This window comes from Dasypus novemcinctus, chromosome 2 (assembly GCF_030445035.2).
Source record: "Dasypus novemcinctus isolate mDasNov1 chromosome 2, mDasNov1.1.hap2, whole genome shotgun sequence".
Taxonomy (NCBI): Eukaryota; Metazoa; Chordata; class Mammalia; order Cingulata; family Dasypodidae; genus Dasypus; species Dasypus novemcinctus.
Window position 1 is genome coordinate 97,350,704 of NC_080674.1, and position 20,170 is coordinate 97,370,873.

General features: G+C 34.9%; 1 protein-coding gene and 1 pseudogene across 13 annotated transcripts in view; one reads left to right on the forward strand and one right to left on the reverse strand.

Moving 5' to 3' along the window:
- The window catches only part of SLF1 (SMC5-SMC6 complex localization factor 1), an 83,946-nt gene that overhangs the window by 21,604 nt on the left and 42,172 nt on the right, over positions 1 to 20,170 (forward strand). For 7 of the 13 annotated variants that reach the window (XM_071209020.1, XM_058276279.2, XM_058276283.2 and 4 more), the window contains 4 exons: positions 5,409 to 5,552; positions 8,089 to 8,235; positions 9,141 to 9,287; positions 11,064 to 11,186. In XM_071209020.1, the coding sequence (XP_071065121.1) occupies positions 5,409 to 5,552; positions 8,089 to 8,235; positions 9,141 to 9,287; positions 11,064 to 11,186 (561 nt within the window). Of the gene's footprint in view, positions 1 to 5,408; positions 5,553 to 8,088; positions 8,236 to 9,140; positions 9,288 to 10,703; positions 10,728 to 11,063; positions 11,187 to 20,170 lie in introns of all 13 variants that reach the window. The other 6 variants (XM_058276276.2, XM_058276278.2, XM_058276281.2 and 3 more) reach the window with 1 other exon arrangement.
- LOC139439832 (general transcription factor 3C polypeptide 6 pseudogene) lies at positions 9,612 to 10,313 on the reverse strand (annotated as a pseudogene).

A 20,170-nucleotide genomic window follows, 5' to 3' on the forward strand; every position in this document is an offset into this window, starting at 1 on the left:
CTGTTCCTCCCCTGGTTGTCTGTTCCTGTCCCCTGGTTGTCTGTTCCACCAGACTCCCCTGGTGTCTATTTGCTGCGTCTTGTTTCTTTGTCCGCTTCTGTTGTCCTCAGCGGCACGGGAAGTGTGGGCGGCGCCATTCCTTGGCAGGCTGCTCTTTCTTTTCACGCTGGGCGGCTTTCCTCACGGGTGCACTCCTTGCGCGTGGGGCTCCCCACGCAGGGGACACCCTTGCGTAGCACGGCACTCCTTGCGCGCATCAGCACTGCGCATGGCCAGCTCCACACGGGTCAAGGAGGCCCGGGGTTTGAACCGCGGACCTCCCATATGGTAGACGGACGCCCTAACCACTGGGCCAAAGTCCGTTTCCCTCTCCCCATTTCCTAAACAAACTAAGCTACTTCCTACCTTTGGATCTTCTTCACAGATATTTTTTCGGCCTGAAGACATCTTTCCCACCATCCCCTCACTCCTGTGCCTGCCAGCCATGAGCTCATTATTCACATTCCAAGTTATAATGTTGCCCATAGATGCACCTATAATGTATTTCTTTGTTTTTTTGTTTTTTGTTTTTTTTAAGGAGGTACAGAGGATTGAACCCAAGCCATCATACATGAGAAGCAGGTGCTCAACCATTGAGCTACATCTGCTCCCCAATGAGAATTGGTTTTTTCATTTGTTTGTGTGGGTTTTTTTGTTTTTTTAGGAGGTACAGGGGATTGAACCCAGGCCTACACATGGGAAACAGGTACTCAACCATTTGCACTACATCTGGTCCCCTGTAATGTGTTCTTTATGATTATTTTGCTTTATAGCATTCACTATCATTGTAATTAATTAACAGGTTGATTATTTGTTTAATATCTATTAACCTATCTAAACCAAAAGCTCCATATAAATCATAATCATGTTTGTCCTTTCCATAGTTTTATTGTCTTTTTATTTTAAAGATACATAGATCACATAAAATGTTACATTAAAACCATAGTTATATTGCAATCACTTCACTTAGAGTGCAGCACATAGGTTCTTATTAAATATTTGTAACGTTAGCAGAGAAATTATTAAAGACCTTTGAATCTTCTAAAAGTAGATATAATGTATCATTCTGTAATTGCCTTTCCCTACTGAGTAATAATGAAGTAGATTGGCAGTTTGACTTTAGTTCAAGGTATGCATATGCTTGGTCTATGGGTAATATTATTTGCCTTGACAGTGATTAGTTTAGGAATGAACGTATGAACCATTTCTGATCAGGAAACATGAAGAGAGATATGTAAGAGCCTCTAGGAAATTTCTTCCTCACTGTGTAATGAAAGCCACTGGAAGTTTGGCTCCTGAATACAGAATGTAGTCTGAATTAGTAAATTACTACTAGCAGCCATTCTTTGAACATGAGGAGACCTAGCCTTAGGATGAAGCCAACCGTAAGGGCAAGAGAATGCAGAAAACAAATCTAGGCCCTCACAGATTTGAGTTGCTGTATTGACGAACCCTGAAACATGTCCTAGTGCTGTACCACATTGCTGTTTTATGAGTTAATACATTTCCATGATCTTTAAGTTAGGTTAAGCTAGTTTTCTATTCCTTGTATCCCAAAGCATCCTAACCTCCCTGAACTGTTTAAATATAGTATTAACTGAACAGAATATAAGACATTCTTAACTAGGTTTCCTTTATCTATGGAAAAAAAGATTAAAATGTAACATGTTTTATCCACAACCTTAAACATTTCAGTTGCTGAAATACTAGAGAGCAGCAATAGTATATCATCTAAAAATAACAGAATCTTTCTAACTTATATTTCACTTTAGGAAATGTATTAATCAGAGTTCTTTAGGGAAGATATCTGTAACTAATAATGAGATTTTATGGGGATGCACAAGTCCAAATTTCTCCAGACAGATTGTAAACCAGGACCTCCAGTGAATGTCCTTGATGAGTTTACCAGGAGATGCTGGCAGTCTGACATAGAGATGGGAATTCTCTTTCTCAATGCTGAAATCACTTCCCCTTTTAAGGCCTTCAGCTGACTGGATGAGATGTCAGTCATTGTTTATGGCAGTCTCCTTAGTTGATTGTAGATGTAATCAACCATCTATGCAATCAATTCACTGATGATTAAAGTCCATGAAATACCTTTGTATTATAGCTACCCAGTGCTTGCTTGATCAGACAACTGGGTACCATAACCTGGCCTAGTTGACACATTAGCCTAACCATCCCAGGAGACAGAATTTTATTTATATCTTAAGTTCTGGATCAGACAACTGGAAGTTTATAACCATTTGGTCCAAATGAGGAAGGTATGTTTTGATCACTTTCGAGGAGAAAATAGTAACTTCATTTAGATGTCTTGATTTTCTTCTACTACTTTGTTATAGAACATATTACCTTCCTCATTAGATTCTGAAGTATCCTTTAAAAAGAGTTGCCATGTAAAATGACTGAGTTAAAAGTAACAAAACTTTTAACTTAGTTTTATTTTGGAGGGAAAAGCTCCTGAGTAAACAGAATCAAGAATCTGTTTATTTCAGGTTACTGATAGTTATTGAAGACCATTGCTATATCAGGTACTATGCTATGTATTAGGAATATGAAAATTAGTAAGACCACATACCAGACCTAGAGATGCTTACTCTTTGCTAGAGGAGACGGAACATGGAAACCATTAATTACAGTTTAGTGTGAATTGTGCATTGGTTAAGCTATGTGCAAGGTACAGGAATAGAGAGGAACAAATGAATAACTTATCTTAATTATTTGGCTCAAGGAAAGCTTCACAAAGAAGAGGACACAGAAAAACTTTTTTGGCTATCTCCTTAAGAAAAGAAAATGAACTACAGAAAAATCTTATGGAAATGTGGTAGGAATAACTGAAAAAAAGAAAGAAAAATAGGCTTTCTGAGCCAGATCACCTGATTTGCAACCTAGTACTAATTTACTAATACTGTGACCATAGGGAAATAATTTATTCTGTGCCTTAGTTTTTTCGTTTGTAAAATATAGAAGCTAATATTTACCTTGCTTCATTGTCATGAGGTTTATTATAGCTACTACTATGAGCTAATATTTACTGAGTGATTACTACATGCCAGGCACTAACATTTTATGTACATAAACTTATTTAAAACCCATGTTCCTATGTGGTTTGTATTATGGCCCCCTTTTATAATTGGTAAAATTGAAATACAATGAGGTTAAATAACTTGTCCAAGATCCCACAGCTATTATATGTCAGAGCAAAAATTTAAGGTCAAGAGTTCAATAAATTTGAAGGCTTTTCTCCTCAAATCTTTTTTTCCCTAGTCCCTTTTCCCCATTTTGGGTATTAAACAGGTTTCTCCTGATTTTCATCCAGTGACTTTCTAGGTAGTTAAAAAAATACTTTATGCTATGTACTATCAACTAGTAGTCAACCATAGGATTATGAGCTAACATTTAAAACTCAGGATATAAGTACAGATTAGGAACCAAGTAGCACTTAAAAGAATCTTGTTCTTTACTTGACCTCTCTGGCTTTTCATCTTTTTATAAATCCTATAATTCAGTCTCATGAGTTCATTCAAGCTGTATGGTAAATGCCATGGCTAGATTAAGACTTGGAGACCAGAATATATCTACATTTAGTCCAAGACAGGAAATTAAATCAAACATCTGATTCAGAGCCAGGCTAACTCACTGCCCTCTGCTGCCCTACATTTAATAATTTGCTGGAAAAGTAGGCTTTAGAATATAGCACTATACTATATAAAATAGATTAGACATAGCCCTGCTTTCCTAGATCTTATAGGGAAACAAACACCAAACACAATATCCAGTAAGTACACTGTTGGCACTAAAGAGATATTTGTAAAAACTAAGGAATAAAAATGGAATATATACAGATAAAATGCTTCTTATGTATGTCATAAGAGTAGCCAATTGGAGGGAAGCGGACTTGGCCCAGTGGATAGGGCGTCCATCTACCACATGCGAGGTCTGCTGTTCAAACCCTGGGCCTCCTTGACCCATGTGCAGCTGGCCCATGTGCAGTGCTGATGCGCGCAAGGAGTGCTGTGCCACGCAGGGGTGTCCCCCACGTAGGGGAGCCCCACGCACAAGGAGTGCGCCCCGTAAGGAGAGCCACCCAGCATGAAAGTGCAGCCTGCTTAAGAATGGCGCCACCGACACGGAGAGCTGACACAACAAGATGACTCAACAAAAAGAGACACAGATTCCCGTGCCGCTTACAACAACAGAAGCAGACAAAGAAACAAGACGCAGCAAATAGACAAAGAACAGACAACTGGGGTTGGGGGGGCGGGGAGAGAAATAAATAAATAAATCTTTTTTTTAAAAAAAGAGTAGCCAATTGGAGAGCGTATGGTAACTTGGAAAATGTTAAATGTTGATGATTTGTCATAATGCCATATATATAATGTAATAATTTATGTATTGGTTTGTGGTTTTTAACTAGTTAACACATATTTAAATAGTTAAATTTTACAGGGTTTCTTGTATCATACATCACAATTCACAGTTCAATATATAACATTTGAAATAGTTACCTCAGTAAATATATTGAGGATTATAAAATAATATTTTCTTGCCTACTCGCTAATGATAATGTAGTATAGTTGGAATATATAGTTTCATATGTAGTGTAGTTGGAATCTATGTGGCCTTAATTCATTCTTTGTTTTAGACATTTCTTGGCAATACAGACCTGTAGATTTTTTCCTCCATTGTCAACCATGTGAAATTTACAGCTAGAAATTTCCTTCATATTGTCCTTAATGGATATTGTTGTTTGTACATTCCGAGTGAAGTTTCCTTCAATGCCAGGAATGGGAAGGAAGAAAAGTCTTTATCTTAGTCTTAGTTTTCGATTTCACTTTTTTATATTTCCTCTCATGAGAAATTGAAGAGTTTGAGTTAGTTAGGTGAACCTGTGTTTATTGCTGTCGAAATGAAATAAGAACTTGGAATTCAGCTATTTCTTAGTCATCTTTTCTTTTGTGTGTTCTTGCAAGTGAGAAGTCTTCTCAGTAGAAAAAAACTGAAAAATCTGAGAAGTAATCCATCCATAATCTGACATTTTTAATGACATTTTAATGTAAAACATTTAACCTAGACTAAATGTTTTTGTTCTTGATTATTGATTTAAAAATTCATTGTCATTAGGCCAACAAAATTATTAGCTCTTCTTTAGATATTCAGATATGACTTGATTATTCAGGACTTCTTTGGTAATGATTTTTTTCCTTTAAAGATTTTACCAGTGTTTAATACCCGTTGATTTAGGAGGGTGCATTTTACCTACTGGTTTGACTGACAAAGTATTATGCATTATAGATAAAATTAAATGCCATAAAAAGAACATACCATTGAAATTATACTTAGATGATTGCCATTTTTGCATATTACAGAAAGAAATTAAGACTGATGAAGATTCCCAAACCAATTCTGTTTGGAATAAACACAGCAATCAAGAAGAAAACAAAGATTTCAGGAAAGATATGGGATTTGTAGAAATGAAAGATGCCTTAAGAGAGACCATATATAGAACACAGGTAAAACTATATGTTTAAAAAGAATGTACATTTCTAATTCTCTTTACAGGATATTTGAGGGGCATTGTTTATGGTGGAAAGACATAGATTTTGGAATCATAGAGCTGGTATTTGAGCCCACCTGTAGGTTTTATAGTCTGTGCCATGAGCAAATTAAGAATTTGCCCCATGTCTCTGCTTTGTGACTCTTGTTGAAATACCGCATATATGCATATAGAAACATTACACAGGGTTCCTTATTTATGATATGTTCTCAGTACATGGTAATTATGTAAAATTCCTCTATATGCTTTTTATAATATATGTGTTTTATAAAGTATTCTTATCTATCACCAATAGGATATTCATAATTCATAGTTTAAATTCATGTATTTTACTTATGTACAGAATAGAATTCAAGAAATGATAAACAAAAGCATTCTACTTTGATTGAACATGGAAACCAAAATGCAGGAAGGACTCTGATCTTGGGGTAACTAAAACTACCTCAGTGGGAAGCAGATGTGGCTCTAGTGATAGAGTTTCTGCCTAACATATGACAGGGTTCGACCCCTGGGGCCTCCTGGTGAAAAAGAAGAGAAAGCGTGTCCATCTGGTGAGCCAGGGCCCACACGAGTGAGTCACGCAGCAAAATGGTGACACATCAACAGAGAGACAAGGGGAGATTCAAAGTGAAACTTGGCAGAAACCAGGAACTGAGGTGGTGCAATTGGCAGGGAACCTCTCTCCACATCAGGGGTCTCCAAGATTGTATCCTAGAGAAGAGAAAATGAGAAGACAAGACAAGACAGACAGCAAAAACTGTAGGGCAGTAGGAGGGGAAAGGGGGGGAAATAAATAAATAAATCTTAAAAAAAAAAAAAACCTCAAGAAAGTAAATATATAACATTTTGAAATAAGAATAGCAACCAAAAAAGACATTATTTCTACCCTGAAAGAGTTTATACTCATTGATGTTCAATTTTTATCAATATTTTAAAGCAGACTCTGGTTGATTTATCCGTTTATCATTAGCCTAGTAATTATCTTTACTTTGTCTAGACTAAAATATTTTTATTTGTGGCTAGAAAGAAATTGAACATAAATTTTATGTTCACTGGACCAAAATTTTACAAAGAGCATTCTAGAAATAGTTTGGAAACCTTAAACTGGACAGTAGCTCAAAAAAGCATATATAAAGCCAAGTGGATGTAGTTTGGTAGTTGAGCACCTGCCTTACATGTGCGAGGTCCTGGGTTCATTCCCTGGTACCTCATTAAAAAACAAAAAACAAAACGGAAGCAGATGTGGCTCAAGTGATTAGGCTTCTGCCTACCATATGGTAGGACCCAGGTTTCATCCCTGGGGCCTTCTGGTGAAAAAATAAAGCATGCCTGCGTGGCAAGCCAGTGCCAATGTGGTAAGTCAAGTGCCTGTGCAGTGAGCCAGTGCTCGCACAAGTGAGTGATGATGACGCAACAAAAGAGAGACGAAGGGGAGAGTCAAGGGGAAGCATAGCAGAAACCAGGAACTGAGGTTGCGCAGCTTACAGGGAACCTCTCTGCACATCAGAGGTCCCCAGGATCAAATACCGGTGAATCTTAGAGGAGAGAAAAAAGAAGAGAAGACCAAAAGAGAAATAGATGCAGAAGATCACAGAGTAAGTGGATACAAACAGCAGAAAAACAGCAGGGCAGGGGAAGGGGGAAGGGAAGGGGAGAAATAAAGAAAGAAAACTTTCTTTAAAAAGCAGCATATAGAGAGAGATTTAGGTAAAACTTTCTAAGCTTAAAATAGCTTTGCATTTTTTTCTGGGTCCTCCAAAGTACAATTTATGTGACTTATGAGACTACTTTCTATGATTAACTGCTTGTGCATATCTAATAAGAGATTTCTTGAGTTGATGTGTCTGCTGAAATATGCACTGTAAATCTTGAGATCATCTCCACAGTAAAAGTATTTTTAAATATAGAAAGAAATGTTAAATAATTATGAATTATTAAAATAAATGTAGTTTTGATTGGACATGGAAAAAATATTTCGTGACATGAAATTATTAAAATTGAAAGAAATACAAGAAGATAAATACAGAATTTGGGTAGAAAATTATTTTTTAAAATAAATTTTTTAGTATAATGAAAAACAATTTGGTTAATAACTCCCTCCCGTGTTTAATATTTTTGAACTAATGTCCTATAAAAAGATTTTGAAAAAATAAAAGCAATGAAGCAAAACAAATTTGTTTTGACTAATTATATGACAAAAAGTGGAAAAAGCAGAGATTCCGAGAAAGATTATTATTAAAATGAAAGTCCCAAAAATAAACACGTATGTAAACATGATATAAAACTTTATGAATAAAACATCTGCATTTTCCTGCTTTATCTTAATATAATTAAGATGTAAGATAAATCACAAGGCTCTTTACCATATTAATCTTGTTTGTATGTCTCACAAACTTATCTTCCAGAGTCCATTTTTCTCTCCGACTTACATTGGTTACATTGAGGCTATATTTAATTCACAGTCTAACAAATCTATTTTTACAAACATGCAGAAAGAAATTAAAAATAATGATGAAGATGTTAATATTAGTTCTGTTTTGACTGAACATCATCAAAAAGAAAAATTCACAGATTCCACCCAAGACCTGAAATTTGTTAAATTGAAGAATACCTTTGGAACACACATATATGAAAATCAGGTAGAACTTACAAAATTAAAAGTAATTTATATTTTATAGCTCTTTTTAAAATTTACCAGATATAGTGCCATTCATGATATTTTTTCTTCTGAAACATATGTACCAAAGTGTTTATAAAGCATGTGTGTACAGTTTTGAAAGAATACCAGAATGAATGCTTATGTACTCATGAGCCAGGTTAAGAAATATTGTATTGCCAGCTCTTTAATACCCTGCTCTGTACCATTTCCCAACTACATCCCCCGTCCTCCTACCCAAAGATAATACCTGTGTTTGAATTTATGTTATTTTCTTGCTTTTCATAGTAGTTTTACTAGTTACATATTTATCCTTAACAATATATTGCTTTGTTTTACCTGTTATAGAACTTTTTGTAGTACATGCTATTTGTAGTCTAATGTAAGTTGCTTTTTTTGCTGGCATATATGGTGTTTCATTTTGCATCTGTGAAACAGTAATATTTTTTGTCCATTTTACTATTGTTAAACATTTGGGTTTACTTTTGTTTGGTTCATTGATTGGTTGGCTGTTTTTTGCAATTAGTGAATGATTCTCCTAGGAGCAGTGTGAACACTATCATACAGTTTCCCTAGCTTAACCTATATTCCCAGGAGTGGAATTGCTGCATCATAAGAATTGTTATGTTCCACTGTACTAGATAATATCCAACTATTTTCCAAGGTGTTTTACTAATTTTTGCTTACTATAGTGGTAGATGTAATTTCCTTTCATATATATCTACTATTTTTTAATGCATACATGTATAATGTATACATGTCTTCATATATATCTACTATTTTTTAATGTACAACATGTATACATGTTGTAAGCCTCTTTTGCATTAATTGGGATGCTGTAACATATTTATATTGAGATATGTTTAATTGTGGTCTAAATACTTGTAGAAGGAAAGTAAGAAAAAAGATGAAGACATTCAAAGAAGTTATGCTTTGAGGAAAAAATGTAAAAAAGAAAAAGAAAGAGATTCCAGGAAGGACATCAAACATGGCGAAATCAAAAGTACCTTTAGAAAGCACATTTACAGAGATCAGGTAAAGCTTTATAAGCTGAACAGTTTTCATGTTTTCTAATACTTCCTAATATCATCTAGACATATAATTTAATTTTTTTGTTTGTTTAAATTTGTTTTTAATTCAATCCATGTCTGCTTCTGAATGAATATGCTATGTTAAATTTTGCTGTAACTGGAAAGGTATGTAGCCAACAAAAATGATATGATATATAAATAATTTAAAGAAACAGCAAATTATTTATATGAAAACTCTAAAATATTCATGACTAGTTTTTATGAGAAACATTTAATCTAGGAGTCGCTTCTAAGGCAGCATCTTGAGTTTCCATCAAAACAAAATCTTCTATCTTAGAAGAAGAGATTCAATAAGAGGACCAGAATCCTCTATTTCCATGTGCAGTGGTTTCCCCTGTTCATAATTCAGGTTTGAATTGTCTTTCATTTGAATCTCTTGCTCTTCCAATGGTTTATCTGGGGTTGGAGCTACAACTTCTTCATCTTCATTTTCATGTATAAAGCTACAAATCATGTTGGGTATAGAGGAGCTATCGTTATCTTTGATGTACAGCCACTCCACAACACCTGTTTTCTTATCTTTCTTTTCTGTCAAAATAGTTCTTGTCATGCTGAACTTGATCATTGTATGACATTTATATTTTAGCACTGTTTTATTACTGCCTTCTGCATCCATATGTTCCACATTTTCTATAAATATAACATGTCCCAAGTGTGTCTTAATACTCCCCACCAAAGACATAGCTGTCCATTTTCAGAATGGGCCACTCTGTCAATTCCCCAAATCTTGCGTTTATTTTCACATTTGAGAGAAAGTCTGAGTCAGTAATTCCTGACAATTCCATCAGAACCAACTGCTGTGCTTCCTCTTCCTCCTCCTCCCCATCATCCCAACTTTACTCTTCTGCCGCCGCGGCTATCTGGCACACTGCAGTACCTCCCAGTATCTAGCTCCACCTGCCCACTGCTTCCCTGTTAAATATAACCTACATGTCATATGGGTTGGTGTGCTTTTATATTCATAGTTCATTTATGAAGTTAATATTAGACCACAGTAGAAAGTTTTTACATTTTTTACATGCATGTACAAAGAAATTGGGGTTAATGATCAAGATATTCTGATGAATTTTGTTCTCCCTGAATGTGAACCACCTCCCCCCAACCCCACAAAAACAAGAGTCCTGAAGAAAAGACTGAATTTCCTGAAATGGAAAATACTACATGTCTATGGAGTTTGGGCAATAAACTTTAATCTAAATCTTAATTGTCTTTTTTTTTTTTTTGCTCTTCCCTGGTATACTACAGACCATTTTCAATAAGATATTCTTTTAAATTTGGATCCTTATTGAGTTTAATTTTTCTGAGAGTATAACTTCATTTTGCGAACTAATACATAGAATTTTTGTATCCATGTGTTCAGAAAGACCTTCAGAAAAATGAAAAGGTAAATAAATAATCTTGTTTTCTGTGACCATGGCAGCAAACTAAAAATGGAGGTTCCAGGGAAGATTTAAAACAGATTAAAATGCAAAATGAAAAATACCTTTAAAAAGTACATGTATACATACCAGGTAAAACTTTCCAAATTAAAATGTTTGCTTTTTTCCTGTTGTTTTTTTTTTTTTTCTGTTTCATAATCTTGATAAGATTGTGAGGATTTTTTTATAGTTAGCACTATATGATTCTCTTCATTATCTGTTATACTATCCATTGAGCGATTTTATCATTCGTGTGATATCATCTTTTGTACACTGTGTAAAATACTTTTATGTGTATGCAGAAAGAAATGAAGAATTCTGTTCTTGCTGATCATGCCAAAGAAATAAAAACCAAGGATGTCAGGGCAGATGTGGAAATTGTTGAAATAAGAAATGCCTTAAGGAAGCACATATATAGAGTTCAGGTAAAACTTGGCATGCTAAAAATTTTGTGTAACTTCCTGTCTTTCCCTAATGTAACCAAAATATAGTAATATAAATTACCATATAGTAATATACATATAGTCTATACAGTAATAAATATATAATTATATATAATTCATTATATTACTATCTCCTAAAATAATTTCATTAAAATAGTTCATTAATCTGTAACAGCTTGTATTTGGAAATTTAGTAAATATACTGTATTATCTGCTCAGTATACCTCAATAAAGTCACACATAAATTATGTGGGTTTTTTTTTTTTAAGATTTATTTTTATTTATTTCTCTCCCTTTCTTCCCACCCTGTTGTCTGCTCTATGTGTCCATTTGCTGTGTATTCTTCTGTGCCTGCTTGTATTCTTGTCATGTGGCACCAGGAAACTGTGTCACTTTTTTGTTGTTGTTGCGTCATCTTGCTGTGTCAGCTCTCCATGTGTGTAGCACCACTCCTGGGCAGACTGTGCTGTTTTCACACAGGGCGCCTCTCCTTGCAGGGTACACTCCTTGCACATGGGGCACCCCTGCGTGGCACGGCACTCCTTGCATGTGGCAGCACTACCCATGGGCCAGCTCACCACATGGGTCAGGAGGCCCTGGGTATTGAACCCTGGACCCTCCGTATGGTAGGCGGATGCTCTATCATTTGAGCCACAACTGCTTACCTAAATTATATGCTTAAATTGTGTTTACTGTAGCTTAAATTAATTTGTTTTCATAGATATTTACCTTGTGTTTTAAGAAGAGGCCATTCTTTATTGAATATAATTAAAATATGTGATGTGGACTCTCAAGACTATATGTGAACCATTGGTATATTTTCATGATAATCAGACTTTTTCAAGGCTTACTGTGGCTCTTAGTCAATGTTTCACAAAGAGGATTTAATTTACATAATAGCTTATGGGGAACCTGGGTTGCTATCTTACTATATAAAAAGAACTGAGTTTATGCTGCTGCCCAGCTTGGATTCATTAAGGAAATATTTATTCAAATAGACTTTTTGTCTGCTTTGAAAATTATAATTAATTTATTAGAATCTTTATGAATCATAAGACCAGATAATACTGTGACTGTTGTACTGAACATCACATTAATTATAGATTTTTACTTTATGTAACGTGCCAAAAGTCTTTTTAAAATAAATTTTGTCTTTTTTGTATGATAAAATACACATAACATAAAATTTGCCATTTTAACATTTTTCATGTCTTTTTTTAAAATACATTTTATTTTTAGAGAAATTTTAGATTACCAAAAAGTTACATTGAAAGTATATAGGAATCTGAGCCTCCTCTTGACATAGAGGTGCAATGGACACAACCAATCCAGTGTCCACATAGAAAAGGTGGCATTGGATTGGGAAAAGTGGACATGGTGGCTGATGGGTATGGGGAAAGGCAGGAAGAGATGAGAGGTGGAGGCGTCTTTGGGACATGGAGCTGCCCTGGATGGTGCTTCAGGGGCAATCACCGGACATTGTAAATCCTCACAGGGCCCACTGGATGGAATGGGGGAGAGTATGGGCCATGATGTGGACCATTAACCATGAGGTGCAGAGGTGCCCAAAGATGTACTTACCAAATGCAATGAATGTGTCATGATGATGGGAATGAGTGTTGCTGGGGGGGGGGAGAGATGGGGTGAGGGTGGTGGGGTTGAATGGGACCTCATATATATATATATTTTTAATGTAATATTATTACAAAGTCAATAAAATAAATTAATTAATTAAAAAAATAAAAAAGAAAGTATATAGGCTTCTCATATAACCCCCCTCCTCTCCCTCTCACATTTTTTCCTTATTAATAAATCTTACATTAGTGTGGTACATTTGCTACAATTGGTGAACCAATATTGAAGCTACTAGCCAAGGTCTGTAGTTTACATTATGATTTACACTTTGCATTGTACAGTTGTATAGGTTTTGACAAAATGTATAATACCCTGTGTCTGTCGTTGCAATATAATGTAGAACAATTCCAATACCCTAAAAATGCCCTGTTTCACCTGTTCTTCCCTCCCCCTTCCCTCAGAATCTCTAGTAACCACTATCTTTATATCAGTGTTGTAAGTTTTTCCATTACCACATTATTAATAAGTCTGCTTTGGTTTGTGATTGCATTCCCCCCTTATATTTGTTCATTCATCGGTTTTGAGACTTTTGCAATGATGTGGCCTGCTCTGCTTCAGCTTAAGAGGGAGTTTAGATAGTATGGAGCAGACAGAAAGAACTGTTTTGCCTGCAGTTTTAGATATTTTGTTTATTTAGGGTGAGAGTTGTCCATCATAATCATTTTGTTAGATGTCCTGGGCAAATCTGATGAATTGGAGAGTAGGTGTTAGTAGCAACTCTGGTGAGATTCAGGGTTCACCCAGTATGTGAACAGACCAAAAATTTAAGTCTCTGGGACGTACATTTAACAAGTATAGTGCTAATCATAGGTTCAAATAAAAGGATAGAAGAATTATGAATAGGGAAATGATAAATGAGTGTAATTCTGGCATTAAGTACATTCACAATGTTGTATAATTATCACTACTATTTCCAAAATTTTTTTATCTTCCCAAACAGAAACTGAACCCATTAAGGAATATCTCCCCTTCCTCTCTTACCCTCACTCCTTACTACAACCCCTCTAATTCTACTCTCTTTCTCTATGACTTGGTCTATTCTAATGTTTCATATAAGTGGAATCATACAATGTTTGTCCTTTCGTGTTTGGCTTATTTCACTTAGTATAGTACTTTCAAAATTCATCCATGTTACAGCAAGCGTCAGAATTTCATTCCTTTTTATGACTTAATATTTTCATTGTGTGGCTGTAACATTTTTTTTTTTAAAGTCTACTCATGAGCACTAGAGTTATTCCTACCTTGTGGCTATTGTGAATAATGTTATTAACATAGCATAAAAGTAGTTTGATTTCTCCATTTTCATTTCTCTTTGGTATATACATAGAAGTAGAAGTACTGGGTCATATGGGTAACTTTTTTCTCCACATCCTCACCAACACTTGTTTCCTGGGTTTTGTTTTATTTTGTTTTTTGTTTTGATAATGGCCTTCCTAATGTGTTGTGAAGTGGTATCTCATTTTGTTTTTTATTTCCATTTCACTTACGACAAATGATTTTGAGCCAATTTTTTTAAGATTTATTTCTTTTCTTTTCTTTTCTTTTTTTTAAAATTTATCCCTCCTCCCTCCTCCAGATGGTTCTCTCATCTGTCTGCTCATTGTTTGCTTGCCTTCTCCAGGAGGCACCACCAGGAACTAAACCTAGGACCTCCCACATAGGAGGTGGGAGCCCAACAGCCTGAGCCATACCCACTCCCTATGGGCTGCAGTGTCAGCTGGCTTGTGACATCTGCTTATTTAGGTGTCTGCTCATTGCAGTGGTGCGGCATCTCACTCATTGAGGGATGTGTGGTGTCTAACTTGTTGGGGCAGGTGAGGCATTTGCTCGTTTTCTTTAGGAGGCACTGGGATCTCAGGTGTGGTAGGTGGGCGCCCAACTGGTTGAGCCACATCCACTTTTGAGCAAATTTTAATGTGCTCATTGACATTTGAATATCTTTTCAGGAAAAGTTTCTTTTCATGTCCTTTGCCCATTTTCAGATTGAGTTGATTTTGTTGTTTTTGAATTTTAAGATTTCTTTATATATTCTTATAGTACCCTTATCAGATATAAGGTTTGCAAATATTTTCTCCCATTTCGTAGGTTTTCTTTTTTGCTTTCTTAATAAATGTCTTTGAATACAACAACTTTTAGTTTTGGTTAAGTCTAATCTACTTTTTCTTGTTTGTTGCTTGTGCTTCGGTGTCATATTTAAGAAACCATTGCCATATCCAAAGGTCATGTAGATTTTCTGGTATATAAGTTCTAAGAGCTTTACACTTTTAACTTTTAAATTTCATAAAAGATACTTGCTTGTAGTTTTGTTTCCTATATTATAGTGTCTTCATTTGGCTTTGCTAGCAGGGTAATGCTGGCATTATAGAATGAGTTAGCAAGTGTCCCCTCCTCTTATTCTTTGTAAGAGGAGGATTGGTTTTAATTCTTTTTTAACTGTTTGGTATAATTCAGTAGTGAAGCCATCTGGAAATGGGCTTTTCTTTTTTGGATGGGTTTTGATTATTGATTTAATCTTCTTTATGGATCTGTTGAGATTTTCCGTTTCTATTTAAGTCACCTTAGATAGTTTTTATGCTTCTAAGAATTTTTCCATTTCATCTAGGTTATCCAATTTGTTGGTGTACAATTGAGTGTAGTATTCTCTGAAATCCTTTTTCTTTTTGTATGATTGGCAGTAATGTCCCCAAATTTATTTCTGATTTTAGTAATTTGACTCTCCTCTATTTTTTTCTTAGTTAATCTGCTAAAGGTTTTTCAATTTTGCTGATTTTTACAATGAACCAAATTTTGGGTTCATTAATCTTTCTCTATTGTTTTCTATTCTCTGTTTATCTCTTCTAATTTTTATTATTTTTCTTTCTGCTAACCTAGAATTTAGTTTGATTGTCTTTTTCTAGTTTACTAACGTGTACAGTTAGGTTGTTGATTAAAAATCACTTTTTTAAATACAGGCATTTGCGGCTGTAAATTTCCCTCTTTTCACTGTTTTCACTACATTTCATACATTTTGGTACATTGTATTTTCCTTTTCTTTCATCTTAAGGTATTTTCTAATTTCCCCTGTGATTTCTTCTTTGACCTTCTAGTTGTTAAAGAATATGTTTAATTTCTACATATTTGTCATTTTTCCAGTTTTTCTTTTGTTACTGATTTGTACTTTTTTCTTTTGTGACTAAGAAAGATACTTTGCATGATTACACTCTTTAAATTTGTTTAGAATTGTTTTATGGCCTAACCTATGGTTTATCCTAAAGAATATTCCATGTGCACTTGAAGTTTGTGTACTCAGCTATTGTGTTGTGTGGAGTGTGCTATATATGTCTGTTTGGTCTACTTGGTTTATAATGTTGTTCAAGTCCTCCATTTCCTTATTGATATTCTGGTTGTTCTGTCTGTCTGATTTTTCTGTGTGATCTATCTGTCTGATAATTGAAAGGGGGGTATTGAACTATTATTATAGAGCTGTCTCTTCCTTCATTTTATCAGTTTTTGCTTCTTATATTTTGGGACTCTGCTGTTAGGTACATATGTGCTTTAATGTCCTTCCTTTGTCCCTTGTAACCCTTTTTTAAAATCAAAAGTCTATTTCACAGTATTATAATTATGCCAATTTTGTTTTGGTTAGTATTTGCATCAAATGCCTTTTTCTATTCTTTTACTTTTAACCTCTTTCTGTCTTAGCATCTATAAGTACATGTCTTGCAGATGGCAGATAGATGGATTATTTTTTTAATCCAGTTTACAAATCTCTGCATTTTAATTAGTGAGTTCAACACACTTATATTTAAAGAAATTACTGTTGGGAAAGGATTTACTTCTGCCATTTAACTTTCTTTTTCTTCCTGTATATTTATATGTCTTGTTTCTGAATTCCTCCAATGGTGCCTTTTTTGGTATTTGGTTCATTTTTCATAGGGCATAAGTTTGATTCTCTTCTTTTCTGTATACTTTTTAGTTATTTTCTTAGTGATTATCTTGGGAATTACAGAAAACATCCTAAGATATAAAAGTTTAGTTTAAATAATACCAACTTACTTCCAGTAGTATACTCTGTACTACTCAGTCCCTCCTCCTTTATATTGTTACTATCATTGTTTACATCTTTGTATCCTGCATGTCCATTAACATAGATTTATAGATTGTTTTATGCATTTGTCTTTTAAATTATATAGGAAAAATAAGAGGATTTGCAAACTAAAAACAATAATATTGGCTTTTATACCTATATAGTTTCCTTTAACAATGTTATTTTGTTTTCTGACTTTGAGTTACACTACATTTCCTGTAGGCTACATATACTGGTAATGATCTTCTTCCACTTTGGTTTATCTGGAAATATCTTACTTTCTCCTTCATTCTTGAAGGATAGGTTTTCTGGATATACAATTCCCAGTTGACAGGTTCTATAATGTGTCTCAGTGGGTCTCTTTGAGTTTGCCTATCCTGGAGGTTTTTTTTTTAGATTTTTGGAAGTATATTCATATTTTTTCATCAAATTTGGAAAGTTTTTATCCATTAGGTCTTCAGATATTTTTTTCTGCTACTTTCTCTTTTTTTTCTGGGACTCCTTTGATGTTTTATTGGTAATTTTTATGGTGTGTCACAGGTCCCTTCGGCTATGTACCTTTTCTGCTCCTCATGCTGGGCAGTATAATTTGCCTTTATTTTGTTGATCCTTTTTTTGTGTTTTCCAAAATCTGAAACCCTCATGTGAATTTTTTATTTCAATTTTTGTACTTTTCAGGTCCAGAAGTCTTCCTCATCCCTTATTATAATGTCTTTGTCTTTATTGATATTCTCATTTTATTCATACAGTATTTTCCTGATTTCCTTTAGTTCTTTGTCCATGACTTCTTTTTAACTCATTTAACATCTTTAAGAGAGTTGATTTAATAGTTTGGCTAGTAGTCTCAATGTCTGGACTTACTTGGGGATCATTTTTGTCAAATTCTTGTTTTCCTGTGAATGGGCCATACTTTCCTGTTTGTATGCTTTCTGGCATTTTCATTGACAATTGGATATTCTGAGTATTTTAATTTGTTAACTCTGGAAATATAGTTCTCTTACTCCAAAGGATTTGCTGATTTTTAATTAAACAAAGTTGTAACTGTCTATTCATGACTTTTCCAAAGTATTTTTTTCAACATGTGTATTTTTCATCCCATTTGGTTACACAAGTTTCTGTTCCATTATTCCTGTGGTCAGTGACCTAATAAAGATATCCTTAAATGCCTAACTCTAGAAAAGGCAGAGGTGGGGGAGGGGGTACTGTCCATTTAATCTTCTGATAAATGCCACTAGGGGAAGCCTTTGCAACCTGAGGGCCCATACCAAGTCAAATTTCTGTGCCAGTCCCTCAAGGAACCATCTGGTAAACTAAAATGCATGAGTCAGTGGCTCCAAGCACATGGACCACTATCCCTTTAGGCGCAGCTGGCTGGAAAGTAAGGATGGAAGCTGATTTGCTTACATGTTCTCTTACCAAAGAATAGCAGTCTCTTCCTTTAAATAACACTTCCTTTTAATAGCACTCTTTGTTACACATGTTTAGTCAGGTTCCAGAGTTCCAAAACAGTTGATTCCAATTACTCTTTCCAGCTCAATAGTTGCTTTAGTGGATTAACTAGTCCCTATTGCTTTCAACTTTGCCATTTTGCCAGTATATCTGTTTTGTAGTTAATTGAGTTTTTTCTTTATTAAAAAATTGTAAAATATACTTAATATGTATTCATTTTAACCATTTTAAGTAGACAATTATTTGACATTAAGTACATTGAAAATATTCTGTAACTTTAACCACTGTTTCCAGACTGTTTTCATAATCTAAAACCAAAACTCATATTCATTTAGAAATAATTATCCATTCCATTCCTCCTCTCCTCTCATCCCTAGCAACTACTCTTCTGCTTTCTTTCTCTACAAATTTGCTTATTCTGAATATTTCACATAAGAGAAATTATAAGATATTTGCCCTTTCGTGGCTGGCTTAGTTCACTCAACATGGTGTCTTCCAGGTACATATGTATTATAGCATGTACCAGCACTTCTTTTTCTGGCTAAATAATATTCCTTTTTATGGGTGTACCACATTTTGTTTATCTGTTAATCTGTTTATTGACAATTGTGTTGCTTCCACACTTCGGCCATAATGAACGATGCTATGGTTAAACTGGTGTATAAATATCTGTCTGAATCCCTGCTTTCAGTTCTTTGGGGTTTATACCAAGGAGTGGAATTTCTGAGTCACTGGTGATTCTATGTTTAACTTATTAAAGAACCACCAAACGGTTTTCCACAACAGCTGCACCATTTTACATTCCCACCAATGTTTGTGGATTCATATTTCTCCATTCCTTGCCAACACTTGTGTTGGTTTTTACTTTTCCCTTAAAGTTTAAATTAATAGCCATCCTAGTGAGTGTAAAGTCATATCTTGTAGTTTTAATTTGCATTTCTTTAATGGCTGATGATGGTGAGCATGCATCCATATACCTATTAGGCATTTGAATAGCTTTTGTGGAGAAATGTCTGTTCCAATCCTTGGCTCATTTTCTAATTGGGTCTATTGTTGTTGAGTTGTAGGAGTTCTTTATTTATTTTGAATATTAAACCCTTATCAGGAACATGGTATTTTAGTTTCTTGGCTGCTAATCAGATACCATGTAATGAATTGGTGTAAACAACAGGAATTTATTGGCTCACAATTTTGCTGCTAGGAGGAGTCCAAAATAAGGGCATCATCAAGGCAATGCTTTGTCCCGGAAGACAGTGGTGTTCTGGGGCTGGATGCCCTTAATCCTTGGCCCTTGGCTTTTCTGTCACATGGCAATGCCCATGGCAGCCTTCCTGGCTTCTCTGGATTCTGTTAACTTCTGGCTCCTTCCCATGGATTTTCTCTCTGCCTAACTTCCATTGCGCTTGTTATAAATGACTCCAGTAAACTAAACTAGTTTAAAGCCCAATCTGATGGCCATACCTAAAGTGAAGTATCATTTTAAAGAGCTTTTATTTACAGTGGGTACACACTCACAGGAATGGATTAAGTTTTAGAACATGTTTTTCTAAAGTACATAGTTCCAAGCCACCACAGTCCACCCTCTGGATCCCAAAAGACATGTACTTCCCACATATATAATACATTCATTGCATCACAACATCCCAAAAGCCTTAAGTCATTTCAGTGACTATGCTAAGTACAGAGTCTCATCAAAATCTGTTTTAGGTGTGCTCTGTCCTGGTGCACAATTCCCTGCTGTCTGTTGACCTGTGAAACCTAGAAAACAAGGTATCTACTTCCAGTATCCAATGCTGGTATAGATATTCCCATTCCA